General features: G+C 34.7%; 1 protein-coding gene across 3 annotated transcripts in view; it reads left to right on the top strand.

The window, feature by feature from the left end:
• The window catches only part of TRIM33 (tripartite motif containing 33), a 161,473-nt gene extending 145,336 nt beyond the window's left edge, over positions 1-16,137 (top strand). For 2 of the 3 annotated variants that reach the window (XM_057530320.1, XM_007169621.2), the window contains 7 exons: positions 1,840-1,999; positions 3,442-3,791; positions 5,808-5,931; positions 7,651-7,725; positions 9,449-9,601; positions 11,025-11,075; positions 11,155-16,137. In XM_057530320.1, coding sequence (XP_057386303.1) covers positions 1,840-1,999; positions 3,442-3,791; positions 5,808-5,931; positions 7,651-7,725; positions 9,449-9,601; positions 11,025-11,075; positions 11,155-11,367 — 1,126 coding nt within the window. In that variant the 3' untranslated portion in view covers positions 11,368-16,137. The remainder of the gene's footprint in view (positions 1-1,839; positions 2,000-3,441; positions 3,792-5,807; positions 5,932-7,650; positions 7,726-9,448; positions 9,602-11,024; positions 11,076-11,154) is intronic. The other variant, XM_057530319.1, reaches the window with a different exon arrangement.
• The last annotated feature ends 4,252 nt before the right edge of the window (positions 16,138-20,389 follow it).

Genomic DNA, 20,389 nt, shown 5'->3' with positions numbered 1-20,389 from the left:
TGTCTGGTCACTTTTGTTGATTTTTTTTTTGTGATAGCACCCATTAATGATCATTGCCTTAGCTCTTTTTTTTTTTTTTTTTTTACTAGTTTAAAAATGATATTTTAATTATGGTATCATACCTTCTTTGTTTATTAGTTTAGAATACTTCTGTAAAGAGAAATTTTCTGCCATCAGCTATTTGATTATGGGAAAGGTAGAATAAATTGTTTCTTTCTCTTTATTTACCTATTTTTATAATAATGAGTTGATTCCCAGCACCCTCCAACAGTGACCAATGAATGTTATTAACTTTATGGGCTTATATATTTAAACATACCTTATATGTTCTAAAATTGTAGTTGTTATTTTTATTGATGCTTAAATTGTTCCATATTTGTCCTATCAGAACTTTTCCAAGTTGGCTTCATAGTTCTTTTGCTATAACCCCAGTAGTTGTTGAAAGCATTCTTGTTTCCTGTCCTGATGTTCCAGGTTCATCTTTTACATTTCTTGCCTCAGGCCTGAAATCAGAGATTTCTCTAGGAAATCCTGGTCATGTTAGTGGGGAAATGGTGCTTCAAGACAATCTTCTGGGTACTAGGGGCACTCACTGCTACTGAATTGTTCATGGTTTCTTACGCCTTTTTGGTGGACAGAGAGCTAAGAAATGGTAGTGTGGGGGATTTCCCTGGTGGTCCAGTGGTAAAGAATCTGCCTTACAATGCAGGGGACGCGGGTTTGATCCCTGGTCAGGGAACTAAGATCCCACATGCCGTGGGGTAACTAAGCCCGCGTGCCGCAACTACTGAGTTCGTGTGCTTCAACTAGAGAGCCTGTGGAGAGCCTGTGTGCTGCAAACTACAGAGCCCATGTGTCCTGAAGCCTGCGTGCCCCAACTAGGGAGAAGCCCATGCACCGCAACGAAGAGCCTGCTCACCACAACAAAAGATCCCGTGTACCGCAGCTAACACCCAAGGAATCCAAAAATAAATTAAATAAATAAATCTTTTTTAAAAAAAAAGAATTAAGAAAAAGAAATGGTAGTGTGGAAGAGTGTGTGTGTGTGTTAAAGGTAAATGTAATAAATGTCGACTGACTTTTATTCTTTAGTTTGAATAATTTAGTGCAATGTAAGAAAGACTTTATTTCAGATATATGAATGTTTTGTATTTGTATATATATGTGTATATGCATTTTGAAGACTGGTTCTATATTATATACTTGCTTGGCTTTTAAATTATACTTTAAATAATCAGTACTTTCAGAAGAAAAGTACAAATTGAGTGAAAAAGGTTTTCATTTTCGACAGTAATACAGTCTTAGTTATTCACTCTCTTGCCAGTGGTTTTGGTTTGTGGACTAGATAGAAACAATTAGTCATGTACCTGTCCTCTTAGCCTATTATCCCATTAATTCAGATAAGGACTCAAAAGCTGAAACAGTGATTCCTTTGAGGACACTTCATGAACCACTGTTATTGAGGTTTCCTTCAGATGTTTGGGGGTAGAGAAGAATTTAAACTTCTTTTATTATAGAGAGAAGCAATCACTATACTAATAGCCTAGACAAATGATTGTTTACTAGATTCCTTAAATGATGTAATATAAGTGCCTCAGACCATAAAATGTATTTTTCAGGTCCTCTGAAAGTTTGACCTACGTTTTTTAAAAATTTGAAGCCAAGTTTATAATACACTCCTCTTAATTGCATTATGAAGTATCCTTATCTGCTATAAAGTTAATAAATTGTTTTCAGTTTAATGAACATTTCATATAACTTAACAAACTTTTCATATAATTGTTTTTATGTACACCATACAGACAAACATATGTGACCTTTATTTGTTGTTTTTGTTAGCTGTGGGTCGTCAGGAAGAACTGCTGAGAAGACAAGTCTTAGTTTCAAGTCTGATCAAGTGAAGGTCAAGCAAGAACCTGGCACTGAAGATGAAATATGTAGCTTTTCAGGAGCTGTGAAACAGGAAAAGACAGAGGATGGCAGGAGGAGTGCCTGCATGGTAAGTTCCCAGTGGAATCTGTCAGGGATTTAAGGAGGTCACTTCACTGATTCTTCCATCTCTGCATGTATTAGTCTGGTTAGTGGTCCTGTGGACCTGTATTCATTTCTGAATTTTTATGCGTGGTATAACCCAGATATCTCTTTTTCTAACTGAATTTTTTCATCTAAGTGTCAACTGTAATTGATGAGAAAAGACTTACTTGTATTAAGGACTCGTTTCAAATTTTAGTTTGTAATTGGTCATTATTTTTGCCATGATTCTAAATTGGGTTCTAGCTTGTTCTAAATTTATTAATAATTTCAGTAGTCACATTGAGACTCAAGCCACAAAAATCCTTGGCTATTTTCCCTGGACTGGTGAGCTCGGGATTACGACCGCTGACATGAAAGAAGTTTAATGCTCACAGAGTTTTGTGATGAGAAGATTGCCTTTGGCTTATGAATTATTAACCATTTTAGAATTCCTCAGGTAGAACATTTTATAAAATTTATAGTATAGAATGAAGGAAGGCCCAAGTCCCTCTTTATTTAGAAATTTTGATCTTGGTTTTTTCTTCCTACCTACGCTTATGTCTCATTTTCTACATGGTTGGCACATAGAAATTTCAACTCTATGTAGATTTAGAGAGTACTGATCTACATAATCTCTTCACTCAGAACTTGGTTTGGAAAGTACCCCCCAAAAACAGTGCAAAATGGTGGTGAAAGATTTAACATTGTCACAATCTTCCTATATTGGTAGAATGATAAATGGGCAGAAGAACATTTCAAAATGCTTTTCAAAAGCTATGTGACAATAAGGACCTACTGTGTAGTACAGTGAACTATATTCAATATCTTGTAATAAGCTATAATGGAAAAGAATCTGAAAAAGTGTGTGTGTGTGTATATATACACACATATATATACACACACACATATATATATAACTGAATCAACTTGCTGTACACCTGTATCTAACATAACATTGTGAATTAACTATACTTCAATTAAAAGAAATGGTTAAAAAACCCAATATAAAGGGGAAGAAAAAGCTATGAGACAGATTGTTGAGTGAAAAATAGTGTATCATAGTCAGCTCTCTACAGGAAAAGTATAACCCTATGCTCACTTCCCAATCAATGTGCTTAACAGTTTAATTAATTCCTTTATTATCCAAGTGAACCAATATTACAGAGATTACTCCCTAAAATCATACATTAACATGCCTGAATAACTTTGGGGTTATTTTCATTCTTTTATGTTACTAATATGATTTCAAATAATTTTATAATAAATAATAGTAAATTCCAAAATAATTTTAAGTTATGTCAGTATATCATGTTGTTTATACATGTTGACAAAACTTTAAACACACAGAGACACACATGCATGCACACACACACTGCAAACAGTATGGATTAAATGATTGTTCAAGAATTTGTCCTTGCTTTGTTTTAGTTGAGCAGTCCTGAGAGTAGCTTGACACCACCTCTTTCAACTAGCCTGCATCTAGAGAGTGAGTTGGACGCATTAGCAGGCCTGGAAAACCACGTGAAAACTGAACCTGCAGATGTGAATGAAAGCTGCAAACAGTCAGGACTCAACAGCCTTGTTAATGGAAAGTCCCCAGTTCGAAGTCTCATGCACAGGTCGGCAAGGATTGGAGGAGATGGCAGCAGCAAAGATGATGACCCAAATGAAGATTGGTGTGCTGTCTGCCAAAATGGAGGGGATCTCTTGTGCTGTGAAAAATGTCCAAAGGTCTTTCATCTAACTTGTCATGTTCCAACACTTCTTAGCTTTCCAAGGTACAAGTGAAATAACTGATTTTTTGTTGTTTATTTTTATAAGCTAAAGAAGTAACAAAATTATTCAGGGCAGATAGCCTTCTTAATGACTGCCTATTACTCCATTACCTTCTAGAGAAATTAACAGCTGAATGAAGAAATGTCCAAGATCTAAATTGTGCATTAATGTTAAAAAAAAAAAATAGACTATTTCCTGGCCTTCAGTTTATACTTAATATAAGCAAATTAGATAAACCTGTAAATTATGAGGTGCAAGAGACTAGGGTATTGAGAAACTTAGTTCATTTCCTCTTGAAGATAATTTTTTAATCTATTACCATCAATTTTAATAGGGTCTATAATAATGGCTTTATTTATGAATAGTATTCAGTTTGAGGCAACTCTATTGGATCTTACCAAAAACTTACTTTTCTAATGTTTGAAAGCTCTTGAAAGGCATTTTAAAGAAAAAAAAACAAGTACTTTGTAAAAATACCTTTAATGTCTTGAATATTTTGAGGAATAGCTTCATCTTGACCACTGGAAGCTGTTAGTTGGTAGTGCCTGCCTGAAGCACAGTGTGCCGATTTCTCAACTTTCTCAACTTTTCCTAGTTGGAATGTCTTTTAGTCATTAACTTTGGAATGGACAGTTACTGAATTCGTTATTTAGAAGAGAAGATCGTACGGTAAAGATAAAGATTGGGGCAACATATGAGCATTGTCCTCAGACTATATGACCCCCTTGGCGGCTAAGTCTGATTTCAAGCATTAAAACATTCATTGATGAGCATCCAGTGCAAGCTGATGATTCCAGCTAACAGTTCACTGATTTTCAGGGATTAGTTTCTGCATCTACGAGTAGTAGAGTTTGGATTAGAAGAGCTCTTTTTCTTCCCTTCCATTTAACATATTTATGTTCGTGGTATTTCGTCTCCAATTGATTTCAGAGACCATAAAATAGTAGAATCATACTTATTTCTTTAAGCCTTCCTTCTTCCCCTACCCTAACCCCCTGGTTTTTTAAGTGAAAGTAAACCAGTGTCCTTGGGAAAACCCAGCTTCGTTCTGCCTATAGATGAAAGATTCACATTTTTTCTCAGATTCCTGAGAAGTAATGATTTTAGTTGATTAATGCTACCCTTTCTGAAAAATTCAGCCTTTAGTATTAGAAAAGTAGTGGATATATGAACAGTGCCAGAATATTTTTCTGAAGCATTGTAATTCTTACCTAAATCTTAGAAGGTGTAGTCCTTTGCCACAGATGTATTAAGGACCTTCTTTTTCTTTACTCTTTTAGAAAAAAAATTGGCATTTTGGTCTTGAAATTAAGGCTTTTCATATTTTTGTTTCCGTTGGATAGTAACATCTGCTGGAACGTTAGAATTTTGCCACTGAAAGCTTTCTCTCAAAGGCAGATGCTTTGGAAGGAATTGAAACTGTTGACACAGTTTTAGTATAATCCCTAGACTTAGAATATATATATGATGGGGGAGAGAAAGGGGAGAATGCATTTGAAGTAATCAAATTGGAGTTTATGGTTTGATAGAAATCCTGATACAAAAAACTATTGACTGAGCAGATTTAAAAGACTGGCCATGAAAAAGTAATTGTTATATTTTTGGCATCTTTTATACATGCCAAAACAGTACAAGATACCTGAGGGACTGTATCGTGTACTCCTTTCTTCATGCATATGAGGTCACTGTCATGGTCATACTGGGGTATTGAGAATTGGTCTTACGCTGCAAGGGCTGATCATCAGCTTTGTGCTATGAAGAGACAGACCCCTTTTGAATAGAGGCAGTGGGGTTGGTTATATTGCTTTCCAGAAGGTAATCAGTTGAAGAATGGAAACATTTGGGGAAGCTTTTATCACATAACTTCACTTTATGAGATGTGGCAAAAATAGTACCTCTCTTTTCCACAAAAACTGGAAAGAAAACAAAGAAACTGGAGACTTACCTCTAGGGAACTAGCTTCCCTAGAGTGGGTTTTGTTATAATTACATGGACTAATTGCCTATTTCCTTCTTTAGTGGGGACTGGATATGCACATTTTGCAGAGATATTGGGAAACCAGAAGTTGAATATGATTGTGATAATTTGCAACATAGTAAGAAGGGGAAAACTGCACAGGGGTTAAGCCCCGTGGACCAAAGGGTAAGTGTCAAATAAGTTGATTTATTATTAGGGATTCTGTAGTTGTGTGGCTATACATCTTTTTTTTTTTCTTCAGTGTAATATACATATAACCTGATAAATTTTCATTTTTTAATCTTATTATCTGATGGTATGTTCATAATTTCTGAAATCTGTATCTGTAGCCCTCAGCTCTAGGCTCTTATATCTAGCTTCCTCATACTTAACATTTCCCAGCCAAAATCTTGATTTCTAATCCTCTCCTTCAAAAAGCAAAAGCAGGGGACTTCCCTGGTGGTGCAGTGGTTAAGAATCCACCTGCCAGTGCAGGGGACACGGGTTCAAGCCCTGGTCCGGGAAGATCCCACATGCTGTGGAGCAACTAAGCCCGTGCGCCACAACTACTGAACCTGCACTCTAGAGCCTGTGAGCCACAACTACTGAAGCCCACATGCCTAGAGCCCGTGCTCTGCAACAAAGACATGCCACCCCAATGAGAAGCCTGTGCACCGAAACAAAGAGTAGCCCCTGCTCGCCACAACTAGAGAAAGCCCGCGCACAGTAACGAAAACCCAATGCGGACAAAAATAAATAAATAAATATACTTATTTATTTATTTTTTAAAAAAGCAAAAGCAATAAAAGCAAGAAAATAACGACATAAAAAACTGCATCCCTCTCTCAGTAATTCCCATCATCAAATGGTACCACCGGTCATCTCTGTTGCTCAAGCCAGAAATCTGTTAGAAATAGAAGAATCAGGAATGACTATAATACCATTTTCTCACTTCCTCCACCATTACCTTCTGAGACAGCCATCATAGTTTTTCATCTGCACTATTGTAATACCTCTTCGCTGAACTCCCGGATTCTACTCTTGCCCCCTTACAGTCCATTTTCTACGCAGTACATAGTGTTCTTTTTTAAATATGTAAACAAGTCTATCACTTCCTTGCTTAAAATCTTCTAATAACATCCCATCATATTAAGAATGAAATCCAAAATCCTCTCATTTCACTCAGATTTCTGGTGATCTGGTCTATAGTCTGATCTCCAAAGACAAAATATCTTTCACATACTTCTGTGGTCATTACAGTTATGTTTGGCTTTGATCTAATGTATAAACTTGCAAAATCCATCTTCCACTCTCTTTGAGGAGAAGGTATGTGTTTAGAGTATACAAACAGATATTAATAAGAAGTTTAAGCATATAAACACTGTGAATGTAAAAATGCATATCAATTTACTTCTGATTGTATAACAAAATTCTAGAATTGGACTGAGAAGACACAGACAGTTTTTACTTAATTTTGAGCCTGAGCAGAATCTTTTCAAGAAAGGGAATAGCATGTGTCTTGCCTGCCTCAGGGAATTAATATGAGTAGCAACAATCATAAATTGTTGTACAAAATGCTGTATGTTGCTTTAATGACTCCTTTCTATTTGTGTAAATAGTTAAGAGGTAATAGTAGGTAAATTACCTGAGTTATCAGATAAGAACAAAGGCACTCTGTCTTTGATAAGTTCACTTAAAGTAGGACAGAAGATAGTCATAGTCTCAAACCTAAATAGAAAACAAGGTAGTTTTCTTTGGGTATATATTTAGTTGGATAGCTAGTATGTAAGAGGCTTATCTTCAGTGTGTTGTAATAATACTTTGTACTGATAAAATTCTCATTCTTAAGAATATCTTTTTAGAGGGAAAACATTTCATGGGTTTTCCTTTCTTTTCTTGGGCCAGAAATGTGAACGTCTCCTGCTTTACCTCTATTGCCATGAATTAAGTATTGAATTCCAGGAGCCAGTTCCTGCTTCGGTGAGTTGTTTACCTTAGTACCTTCCTGTTGAAGAAGTTTTAGTATAATACTTAAGAGTATGGGCTCTGGCCGTAGACTGCTAATGTTAAAACTCAGGCTTGAATAATCTCCTCAACCAAGGTGCTCGAATTCTCTTTTCTAATACTGTTCCTTCCCTCATTGGGTTATTTCAAGGATTCTGTACAATAACCTGTGTAAAATGTTTTAGCATAGTACCTGATAAAATTTCTGAGTAATAAGAAGTACTTGTGATGTTATTAGGGCTAAATGGCTATGAGATTCACTTGTTAAAATTGCAGTTTGTTTTTAAAGACTGTTGCTGTGATAAAAACTTAATGAATTTAATTTCCACTTCCTCTTTTATTGGGTTGGCCAAAAAGTTCATTTGGGTTTTTCCATAAGATGTTACAACCCAATACTTTTAAAATGGACATAAAGGATACAGGTACAGGTATAATGGAAAGAGTCTTGAACTAGGAATCAGAAGACTTAACTTTTCCTAGTTCTGCCATTAACCAGCCTTATAACTGGGGAAATTACGTAATTTTCTGCCTCTACTTTTTTAACTGTACAGTGGGAATATTGAACTAAATTATTTCTAAGGTTCCAGTCCTATGATTGATTCTAGGATCTATATCTTAGGGAGAAAATAACTCTATATAAGTATTAATTTGAATAAAAGTGTAAAGTTGAACCTTGCTCACTGGTTCTGCTTCATAAGCCCTCTTTTATGAACATTCAAGATTAAGAGAAGACTGTGGGAAAATTTGCAAGCCAATGCCCTTTGTTTTTCTTACAGGAGATTTTTGTAAGGAGTAAAGGCTCTAAAATTCCATAGTAAAAGGAGTATCAGGGATGCTCAGTGCCTTATAAATGGGATAAGAATATGCAACACATATTTACTTGCCGTCAGTTGTTGAATTAAGATAATATTGAATACCAGGCCTGTTGTAGAGTATTGAATAGTAATTTGTTTACTGGGTAGGCTCAGGAATGGATTTTAAAGTACAAAAGGTCTAGATACAAGGAAGATGTTTTGTTCAGATAGTAATCATCTGATACCAGGAAGTCTGTCTGTTCTTCAAGTTTAGGGACTTTACAGTAGAAGATTACTTTCCAATGTTTTCTTTTCATGAACTATTTAAATAGTTTCTCCATGTTCAGTTATTTTGCAAGGATACAAATTTTTGGCCAAGAGTTGCAGCCAGAACTCCCAAGTATAATCCTAAATGATTAATAAAAATATATCTTGTGTTACTACAGTCTTTTCCCCTCTATTGCTATGTCCAGAGTTCTCTGTGATACAAGGTTTTATCCTCTAAAAGATACCATATTCTAATAATAACAATACATTTTGTAATCTTTTTCCCTTTTTTAAAAAAAAACAGGAGTCATACAATTCTGATGGGCTAGATTTGTCCTTAACACTACTGGTTGGCTACCCTTGCTGATTGCTTTTTTTTCCAAATTTTCTTATTAAAGATAGAACTTTGGGTCCTTCACTAACCATGGACACTGCCACATATTCTGAATATGATTTGATTTTCATGATGTGCTGCTTCTGGCAGAAGATTTAAAGTACAATTCATTATACTCAAAATTTGCATGCAGCTGGCTCGATCTACACATGTTTTTCTCTAAAATTAATATGCTTTGCATTTTCAAATTAAACACTTCGGCATTTTTTTGAGAATCTTTATCTATCCTTATTTGTTTCTTTAGATACCAAACTACTATAAAATTATAAAGAAACCTATGGATTTATCCACCGTGAAAAAGAAGCTTCAGAAAAAACATTCCCAACACTACCAAATCCCAGATGACTTTGTGGCTGATGTTCGTTTGATCTTCAAGAACTGTGAAAGGTTTAATGAAGTATGTTAGCTTCCAAACTATAGAGTCTTGGATTAGTAGTTTTTATTTGTTTGCTTACTTGGTTATTGGATTTTGTTTTTCCTGCCAAGAGATTTTTCTAAGTTGATTTTTTAAATTTATTCTGCTTCAGTTCTGTCAAAAGTAAAATTTGATTGCGTCCACAGCTCCAAAGAAGAAAGTTTACTGTGTATAATTTGAAGTATATACTTAAATATAATGTAATAAATTAAGAATATTATTGGATATCCCTTTCTGTACATGTTGAGGGTTGAGATAAGTATAGAAGATAGTCTGTAGTTAAGTATATTTTGTGGGAAATGAATACAGACAAGCCTACATTTTGGGTACATTTAGGAAAGGCATTTGTGCCAGTGTCCTTTGATTTTGTTATTGACCATATAAATGTAGAACCTTAAAATTATAAACTCACGTGGCTCATCTTGAATAGTAGCCCAGAGTGTATAATGTTGAGTTATCTGATCTCAGCAATGTGACTTTCATTAACTTTGCTTATGTTTTTTTTTGAGAATAAAGATGAGCTATCCATACCTTTAGAAGAAATGTGATAGATATTTACCTCCTTCAAGGAAATTTTTGTTATCTTTGGGAAGCTCAAGTCTCTTATTGTTGAGGAATATTTTCATTATTATAAGAGAAGAAAATGGATGAGAATCTACAAAATCTTCTACTACTAAAATCTTTATTGCTGATAAAATTTGGGTGCCATATGAATGTTACTAAAAAATCAAATTGAATCATTTAAAGTGTACTCATAGTTGCCTCTGGAAGCCTCTAGGTGACTTTTTAAAATAAAAAAAAAAATTTTCTTATTAGGTGACAAGTTCTGGTCACCTTTATAGCAGTATGCCACAGAGAATATAGTAAAACCTTACTCACTCGAAGTTAAATTAATACAGTCCCAAGTTTCTTGTCTTATTTTCTAATTCAGTTAGATTATTTTCAAATAAGTATACTTTCATGAACCATAGCTAACATTTGCCAGGAAGAAGACTCGTTTTATCTGCTTTAATAATAGTTAACTAAATTATGATTAACAAATTGCCATACAGATAGAATTCTGACTTAGTGGTTGTTGAAAGTTCGGCAGTTTTTAAAAAAATACTTCTTATATAATTTTTTTCACAAATATTTTTCTCTTAAATATATTGATGTATTCAAACCAACTCCTACTCAGATTGACCTCACTAATTCAGAAATTGAGACAATTTTGCAGTAGCTTTAGTAATAGCTTTGTTAAGAAAGGGGGTCCATGTTCTGTATAATTTTAGAAAGCACTTGATCTGGTCATAGCAATTTGTTCCTCCTAGTATGGCTGACTTTCGTCGCCAATCCTATGCAGTCTTATAACTTTAGAAAGGATTATAATTTCCCTTTTTTTTTTTGACTCTGGTATCCTTTTTAGATGATGAAAGTTGTTCAAGTTTATGCAGAAACACAAGAGATTAATTTGAAGGTAAGCTTTTCAGACCATGCAAACTTGGTGAAGGAATATGCATTACCAATAGGTGAATATTCCTATCTTTTGCTTGCAGGCTGATTCAGAAGTAGCTCAGGCAGGGAAAGCAGTTGCATTGTACTTTGAAGATAAACTCACAGAGATCTACTCAGACAGGACCTTCGCACCTTTGCCAGAGTTTGAGCAGGAAGAGGATGATGGTGAGGTAACTGAGGACTCTGATGAAGACTTTATACAGCCCCGCAGAAAACGCCTAAAGTCAGATGAGAGACCAGTACATATAAAGTAAAATGACATGAACTTAAATCAATTGTTTAAAAAAAGAAAAGAATGAAAAACTTTTATTTAAGTGTTGCTGGAATATCCTGCCTACAGTGGGCACCTCCTTGAAGAAGCTGATAGCTTTTACACAGTATTAGATTGAAATAATGGACAGAAAACACATTCTTGTCAAGAAAGGGGGAAGGACTCTATTTGCAACTTTGAAAGTAAAAACAAAAGCGAAAGTAAAATGATTTGAAGATTTCTGTTACCACAGAGAATGGTTCTGATTGTTAGAATGGGCAGATGTTGATGATCACTTGGTATTGATTGGTGCAGGATACTGAGTGTTCAGGTACTTAAGGGTCATGTCACTGGTTAAATTGTCTCTTTGGAGTAGAGTGCACAATTATTAAACCAACTTTTATGCCTCCCCCTCCACACATATACATACTGGCTTATTTTCTAGTTAAAAATCAAAGTTGCTCAGATTCCACTTTGATGTCAGTGCAGATGTGCATTGCATCATGCTGTTATATTTTCTCTCATTTTTATGCTGTTGGGCCTTAGTTTTATATTGGTTTAAAGGACTCAACAGTAGTTTATTTTCTGTTCATACTTAAGAGTCTAGGAAACATGACCATTGATCATCATTTAATCAACTTTAATGTTCTACTGAAATAAATATGTTAACTTTTCAGTAGCAGATCATTTACAGTAGTCATTTCCAGAAGACACTTCCACAGAATTGCACTTCCAAATCAAATCATCTGATCATAGCTATTCCCGTGAAAGGTAGAATGTTTGTTTGAAAATTAATCTAGTTTTCTGTACATTTAAAATTTGATTGAGAAGGTGACAGCTGGCTCTTATCCAGTCTTCCTTCATATCGGTTTTCTGATAGACCACTATTGGCAAACAGTAATCTGTCAACTACCAAATGTGTAAAATTTTCTGTATTTCACTTTGTCTTATTTGTAAATAGTGAACTAAAACTTCTGGCAGATCAGCAACATTTGCTGAGCCTGTTTTTTAAGCTAATATGTATTCTTACTAATGTTCCTATCAAGAATGGATTTGTAATATATGCTGTCTATTTCTAATGTTCACATTCATATTTTGAGGTTCTATCTTATTTTAATAGAGAACAGACTTCTCAGAAAATCTTCAGAAGCAGCTTATTATTAAAATATCAAAATATTGAAATAAACCCGGTGGGGTTAGAGTACTCATCCGTCCACCAAGTGGGACATTTGCATGGACTGGGGGCTTAAAGGACGTAGAAGAGACTTGTAAGTATATCCTGAAAATGAGCCAATCAATCCCCACTTGAATGGTTACTGGAGTAAACCCACCTTTACTACTCTGATTTTAGCACCCGAGGCAGATAAACCACCTTGGCTCTGTTTCATTTTTCTTCTCTTCATTTGTGATGCTCAGATCCAAGATGCGTGTTCTAGACTGTGTACAGGCTTCTCTTCTGTTGAGTTAAAAATTTTAGTCCTACTTTTGTATGGACACGTTAGAATGTAAAGTGACCAAAATAGAAGACTTGCCATTAGATATTTTTCAGACATCAGCAGATTTGTGGCAAATCATTTGCCTTTTTAAAAATTCAGCTTGAACAGTTCAGACAGTAGACTACTCAGAAAAAATTATTTGACATAATTGTCTAAGAGGTAAATATTTTTTAGTGCGTATTGAATCAAATAAAGTGCTCTAAAGAAGTTATTATACAGATTTCTTTGGGTTGTTTTTCTTTTCTTAACAAGTGGCGGGGGTAAAAATGAGTATGATTCAAGCCTTCTGATGGTATATTGGTTTTATTATTGCTATTGACTTCATTCTGTGGCTTTCTTTCAGCTGCTTTTCCAGTGTCGTTATAAGTTAAACTTCAAAACATATACCAAACTGTTTTATCATTTTACTCAAATTTTAAGTTCTTAAGAACAGGTTTCTTCTGAAAAGGAGAAAATTGTTTAAAAATGCCTTTATCTGTGTGCATTTTCCTCTTTCCCACAACATTCATGATTTCAGTTTATCAGGAGACTTACCAAAGGGCACATTTTTGGAAAGTGATGAGTAACAGTATAACTTCATTTTGCCAAGCCACTGAGTTCTAATATTTTATGCTTGCTCTTCATATGAATCCTTTTCACGAGTCTTAGATAATAGGTTCTACCAACGGGGGCAGAAACAAAAATTTTAAGTAAATATTTATTTCTTGATATTTGGGGCCTTAAATGGTAATGTGTTTCATTCAAAACATTTCCATGTTAGATGGTGTTTTGGGTTTTTGTTTTCTTTTAATTTAAGATTAGTTCTTAAAAAGCTACTTATTGCCAGCATTTAACAGGCTTCATTTCTGTTAACAGAAGGTAGTTCATATGGCTGAGGAATTACTATTAAATTATATAGCCAGCAACAAACCACGTTTAAGTGAAGGTATTCACTTTAGATTTCATTAAAGCTTTTTTCTTGCACATTTATCATTGTGTTTCTAAGCTGATTTGTTCAGCACTAATATGACTGTAAAAAAGTATAAAAATTTAAATTGATATTCAGATATCTTACATGTTTTCCTATTCATTTATGTTTTAAAAAGGCAAACATTGAATATTGATCCCTGAAGGCAGTTTGTTTTGATACTCCCTTACATTTGTATTCTTTCTTAAAAGGCAGTATTTTTGATTTGTAGATGTTAAATGTTTCCTTAAAAGCTTGCAAACTTTCACCACACTTCATTTTTCATTTTCACTAAGAACAAAGTGTTCCTCAGTCTGTTCCTCTGGCTTAAATTTGTCTTTTTTTTAGCACCGAGTGAAGGAATTGCTTTGCAAGGTGAAGCATGTATGTGTTCCAAAGTATGGTTAAATTGTAGGTCATGCTCTATATTGAAACATCAAATCATTACCACAGAGAAAGGTTAAGGCATTGAATCCACTGTTGAAATTATTCTTTTTGGAATCAACAAGGTACTTTCTGACTTCTATTCTTATATAAGGGAATTTTAAATAAATTTTAAAGTTAGTTAATTCTAATTTTTTGTTGTAACACTTTGAGATTTTTAGTTAATCCAAAGAAATAATGCTTTTAAATAGAAGCAAAAGGTTTATGGTGTGCAAATTATAGATGTACCAATTACCTCAGCAGGTATCCTGCCATGTAACTATTAGTGATTAGTTTTAATAAGCCAGTAGACTTAGGTTTTCTGACTATGCTGGGTTGTGGCCTACCATACGTTATTGAACAGTCTCTTAGTATTCAAAATGGGAGTAGATGCTGTGGCCCCCTGTCTCTTGGCCTTTTAAGGTCCCTTACCCATGCCCACTCACATACAACACATGAAGTATAAAAATCTCATTACTTGAGGTCAGCACAGCTTATTTGCATACTTAACTTTGGATCAGTGAGTAGTTTTATAAAATCCAACCTCCCCAACTTCCCTAGTTAAAACAATCAAGTTCTTTCATACCATGAATTCTTATACCATCTATATTAATAATCTGCTGGAGGTGATCCAAGGTTTAAGGTGTATTACAGCTTGATCATATACCAGACCTGGATGTTTTATTTCTCTCACAGTTATCTCCTCCTTGATAAAGCAATAACACTGCTTTAAGTCTGTTGCCTAATAGCATGTCATAATTCTCTCCTGGATGGTGATTTTATAGGAAAGTTTGTATGCATATCACCCAGTCTATCTTTTAAAAATTAAGGAATTTAAATGTATGCTGGAGCTAATGACAATATATTGTGGCATTTTATTTTAAAAATTGGGGAAAGTTGCATATTTTTTTAAAAGTAGGCATTTGAGTAAAAGAATTGAAGGTACTTTTTTAAGAAAAAAATTTATATGCCACAGTTTACATAGACCTTTCAGATTTCAACATGTACTCTTGGATATAATGGTTTCTTTTACTTGGTCAAAATGCATGTATAGCATTTCTTCCATTTAGTTCCTTGTGTTTGCCTTCGTGGTCTTTTATATATTTTTTATTGTATCTGAGAAACAAAATTACCTTCGAAAATAAGTCAATTTGGATATATTTGTTATGATCAAACTACAAAATGTACAAAATTAAGTTTAGCCCTTTTCTAGAAAGCAAGTGATCTTTAAAATTAAAAATGCTGTTCTTTTAAATTCACCAAATTTGTATGTGGGAAGGCACTGAAATGATTTTGTAAGTGCCACTGCAATAGTCCCTTTCAAGTGTGCCCTAAATTTCAATCTTAAGAACGAAATGCATGTCTGCTCCTGGTCTGAAAAATGTAGGTATTAACTATGTTTTAAATCACAGTGAAACATGTATATAAGCCTATAACAAAAAGATTTGTGCAATCTGAAAGCCTGTTGATTTTCTATGTAGACATACCTACACACGAAAGGGTTAAATTCACATCCTTACTAGTTCCTTGCTTCCAGTATTTCAACACTTCTCCTCTCATTATTATTATTACTAATATTACAATTACTATTATTTTTGCACATAGTTAACTACCCGTCAATATGATTCTGAAAGAAAAAGTGCTGTTTCTGTGGTATTGTATTCTCTAAATAATCATATTTAATTTTTTTAAACAAGGTTGCAGTTTCTAATTGTTCCGTTCCTGTGTTTTTTGCTGGTGTGTAATAAAAGCAAGATTTTCTTTTCATGGTTATTTAATACATTAGCTGCCTGTAAATATTTCTTGTTATAATGCTCTGGAATGTGTTGTAGAAGTTGTATTAGATTAGTTTAAAGCTTTGTTTGAAAGCCACATTGTTTTGGTTATTTCTATTAAATTAGAAAATTGAAAAAGTTTTCAAATGAATTTCTTTTTTTTTCTTCCTCTTTGAGTTGAGACTTAATCATTTAAATTTATTTTAAAAATTTATACTCTATGCGAGGCACTGGAGATATTGTCATGAACAAGATAAAATACAGTCCCTTCCCTCACGTGTTTAGACTCTGTTGGAGAATGATGAGTGCTATGATAGGGATTAACACATAGGAAAGGATCTAACCCCAAATTTTGTTGGTCAGGGAAGTGATCTCTCTCACTCATAAAAAATAGGACCAGGTAAAAGAGAAAAGGAAAAGAGAATAAATATACAGAAGCCTAAAAATGAAAGAGAACATCTATGTGTTCCAGGACCTGAAAAGTTCAGTTTGGCTGGAATAGAGTCTGGAATAGAATGTAAGTTGTAGTAGTAAAATACTGAGCTGGAGAAATGAGCAGGGTCCTTTTCAAGCAGAGGGGTTTGAAAGTCATGTTAAAGGCTTTGGGGCTTTCACTGAGGGCAACGAGGAGCCTCTGAAGAATATTAAGCACGATGGGACTTGGTGAGTTGACATAATCAGGTGTGCCTTTTTGAAAGATCATTTTAATTATGAAGAATGAGTTATGAGGAGATTGGTAGTGGAGAGGCAATTGTAGGCTTTGAATAATCTAGGTGAGCCCTAAACTAGCTATCTGGCAGTGGAGATGGAAAATAGCAGTCAAATTTTAGAGATTTAAAAAGTGAAATAGACCAATAACTGAGGCCATGCAGTTGCCTACGGCGTATTTTATGTGGTACCTATTAAAATAATAAAGAGGGGGAGAAAGGAATAGACTTGGGGATTTGTTGAGTTTAAGGTACCTCTGGAAAATTAAGGTGCAGGTAGATGTCCATAGTTATGGTGCTTACAAAAAATCCTTGGGCTGCAGAAAGAACCTGTAAGATACATCAGGAATCACGTCTGTTTTATTCATCACTGAATGCCTAGCACACGGTAGGCATGCTAGCACACAGTAGGCATTCAGTAAACAAATGTCAGAGTTGAGTCACTTGCATAATAGTTGGTAACTAAAACAATGTAAGCGTATGGTATTGCCTAGGAAATTTATACAATGAGAAGGGTAGAATACTTAATGATAGCAGAGGCAACAACATTTAAGGAGTAGGAAAAAAGACTCCACAGTTACACTATGGATTAGTCATGGAAGAAAGCCAGGAGAGCTGTCATGTAAGACAAGAGAAAAAGGTGGCAAGAAGGGGTATGAAGTATCAGTGATAAAGTGTTGGAGCAAGAGATGAAGTAATGCTAAAGTGGCTATTGAATTTAGGAATGCAGAAGCCATAGATGACCTTGGTAAGACCTGCTCCAGTTTGAGCAGCAGCAAGAGTTCAGTGGGTTAGATAATGACTGAGTGTAGACTGTTCTTTCAAGAAATATGACTTTTGTTTTTCTTTAGGTTATACAGAGCTTATGGCCATGAATAATCAAGTAAAATATCAGAATGAAACTTCCAAATTATCATCTTTCTAGATGCATTTCGTGTAGTGGAAAAAGCATGGATTTTGGCCATTGGGGACACTTTGGTTTAAACCTTTTGATTTGAAGTGATAGATTTACTGATCTGTGTGAACCCAGAGTTTACTGATTATTTGTGTTGTGAAATGGAGATAGTCATGTGCAGCTCATGGAATTGCTATGGACACAAGATCCTTTGTAGCCACAGGGTTGACACATAGTAAGTTCTCAACAACCATAGAGCTTCCTTTTTCCTGTTTCTTCTTCCTGCTATTGGGATGAAAAGGGGGAAGGCTAGAAATGTAATTTCTCCCTTTTTACTGATGAAACAAGAAGAGACTTCAGTACAGGACCCCAAGGCTTTTAAATCTATCCTCAACTCTTAAGTAGTTAAACTTGTCCTTCACTAATTTAATTGGTCCTTAGACTTCTAGATCTCAGCATATACCCATATTTTGCTCTAGATTTTTAGGAAATAAAAAATGCAAAAAATGAATTGGTAGGATACAGTACCTAATGCCAGGTTTTGTCTCAAGCTTCCCCTTTTCATATTACTTGGGCTCAGGTGATGGTAAATATATCACTGTTCTTTCATTTACAAATATGTTACTGTTGTTGATTTGGAAAGGCAATACATAGGGACATCAGTTTCTGACAGTATGGCAGACTGCATGCCCTGAGGAACTCTGATGGTTCAAACATCTGAAATGCTGGATAAGATTCACTTAAAAACAAACAAAACCCTTCTTTAAATGCATTGCTGAGCCAGAAAAGAAGAAAGATGCTCAAAGCTCCACCCTATCACCTGTAGCATTTTTGCCAAAAGTATTTGACCTGAATCTAATCATGTGAAATAGACAAAAGTGGAATATAGGACATTTACGATGCATGATGTGAATTATTAAAGTAACTGCTGTGTAAAACAGGTATGGAGACTCTTCTAGATCAAACAGTGACATGAAATGCATGAACTGTGATTTGATCTTGAATTAAATAATCCCCATCATTAAAGACATTTTAGGCACGTCTGTGGAAATTTGTATATGAACTCTTAAATGATATGGAATGTTTAATTTCCTTAGGTGTGATAATGGATTTGTGCTTATATTGGAAATCTTCTTAGGAGATGGCATGCTGTAATATGTAGGAATGAAGTATTTTATTACTGTAAATGGTTAGGCAAAATGTGTGTGTGTATGATAGCTGAAATCAGTTAAGGGTAGATGGATGCGTATTGTATTGTTTCAAACTTCTGGAGACTTGAAATTTTTCAAAATAAATTAATTTGGGGTCGGGGGGACAAAAAGCATGAATCCAGAGAGGTAAGCATTAAAGAAGACAACTGCTCCAGGTGTCCTAAGGACTTTGGAATGAGCCAAACTTTAAAATGGTGACAAAGCATAGGGCCTACGTAAGTGTGAGGTCTAAGTGAGATACTCTTCCAAAACCTGGGACCTCAAAATATGATACACTCAGTGAAGGAATGAACCAGGATAGCCTACCTAAGAGAGAGAACTGGGTGGAGGGAAGACAAAAAATCTTCCCAGAGAAGTTGAACCCACAAGCCAACACAGACTCATACTTTTATGCAGTCAGAAAAATTAAAGTTGTTTCAGGTTAGAAGTGGTTTCAGGCACTTAACAGAATTAATGTTAATACTCCCTTACAGAAAACACTTTAGACCCAATCTCAAATAATTTTCATAGGTAGTGTTCCAATAGTCTTGGACTCATATTCAGAGTCACAAAAATGAGAAATTATTTTTTAAAAATCAGGAGAAACAGTAGGTTTTGACCTCTAACGATGGCAGATACTGAAATTATTGGATGAGTGTGTTCAAAGACATTTTAAAAAATTAACATTTCTAAAATTGGGATGGCATTTTAGTATATTTTGGTTATGTTAGTGGTACAAAAAAATGGCGTATCCTTCAATACCTAATGGCTTAGATTCATTGAAATACAATACAGGGAAAAGAAGAGAACATCAACAAATTGAGAGGGAACAAGAGTATTAAAAATGGTGGAGGTGGGGGATAACAAGAGCGCATGGGAAGGAAAATGATCAGTAAGACTGAAACAGTAAAACATCTGGACACGAAAAACAACAGATAAAAGACCAAGATGCAATTATACAGAATGCAGTGCATTACAGAGACAGAGGGTGTAAAGGAGAGGTAAAAGGACATCAAGAACATGTGGAGAAGGTCAGTGAACATCTAATAGTGTATGAGAAGGAGGTGATAGAATGTTTATGGATGATATTTGAAGGTATTTTGGCTGAGAATTTTAAAATTTGATTAAAGTCAAACATCCTCAAATTTGTGGTCTGGGAAGTAAGTCAATAGCTAGATCTACTGAGCTACGTTCTGGAAGATAAAGTCAAGAACCTACAAAAGTGAGAAGTCAGAGCAATACCCTTATGAAGCAAACCACCAAAGTAGAGGGTCTTAAAAGAGCAAGAGAAGACCTTACCTAGAAGTAACAGTAATTAGTCCTTACAGCTGCTTAAGAACAACAGTAAAAACCAGAAGACAGTGGAATAATATTTTAGATACTGAGAGGAAGCTGTTAGCCTAGAATTCTGTACCCAACAAAACTATCAAGAAAGGGAAGGATGTTTTGGCTAAAAAGAGCTTACTACCAATATATCTTCATTAAATGAATGTCTAAGTGTTTACTCCAAGAAAAGCAGAAAGAAGATCTAAGACACAAGAAGGAATAGTGAGCAAAGAAAATGGTTAATGAGGGTAAAGTAAACTTTATAAAA

Source organism: Balaenoptera acutorostrata, chromosome 1, assembly GCF_949987535.1.
Source record: "Balaenoptera acutorostrata chromosome 1, mBalAcu1.1, whole genome shotgun sequence".
Classification (NCBI taxonomy): Eukaryota; Metazoa; Chordata; class Mammalia; order Artiodactyla; family Balaenopteridae; genus Balaenoptera; species Balaenoptera acutorostrata.
This window is presented reverse-complemented; position numbering and strand designations above follow the sequence as displayed.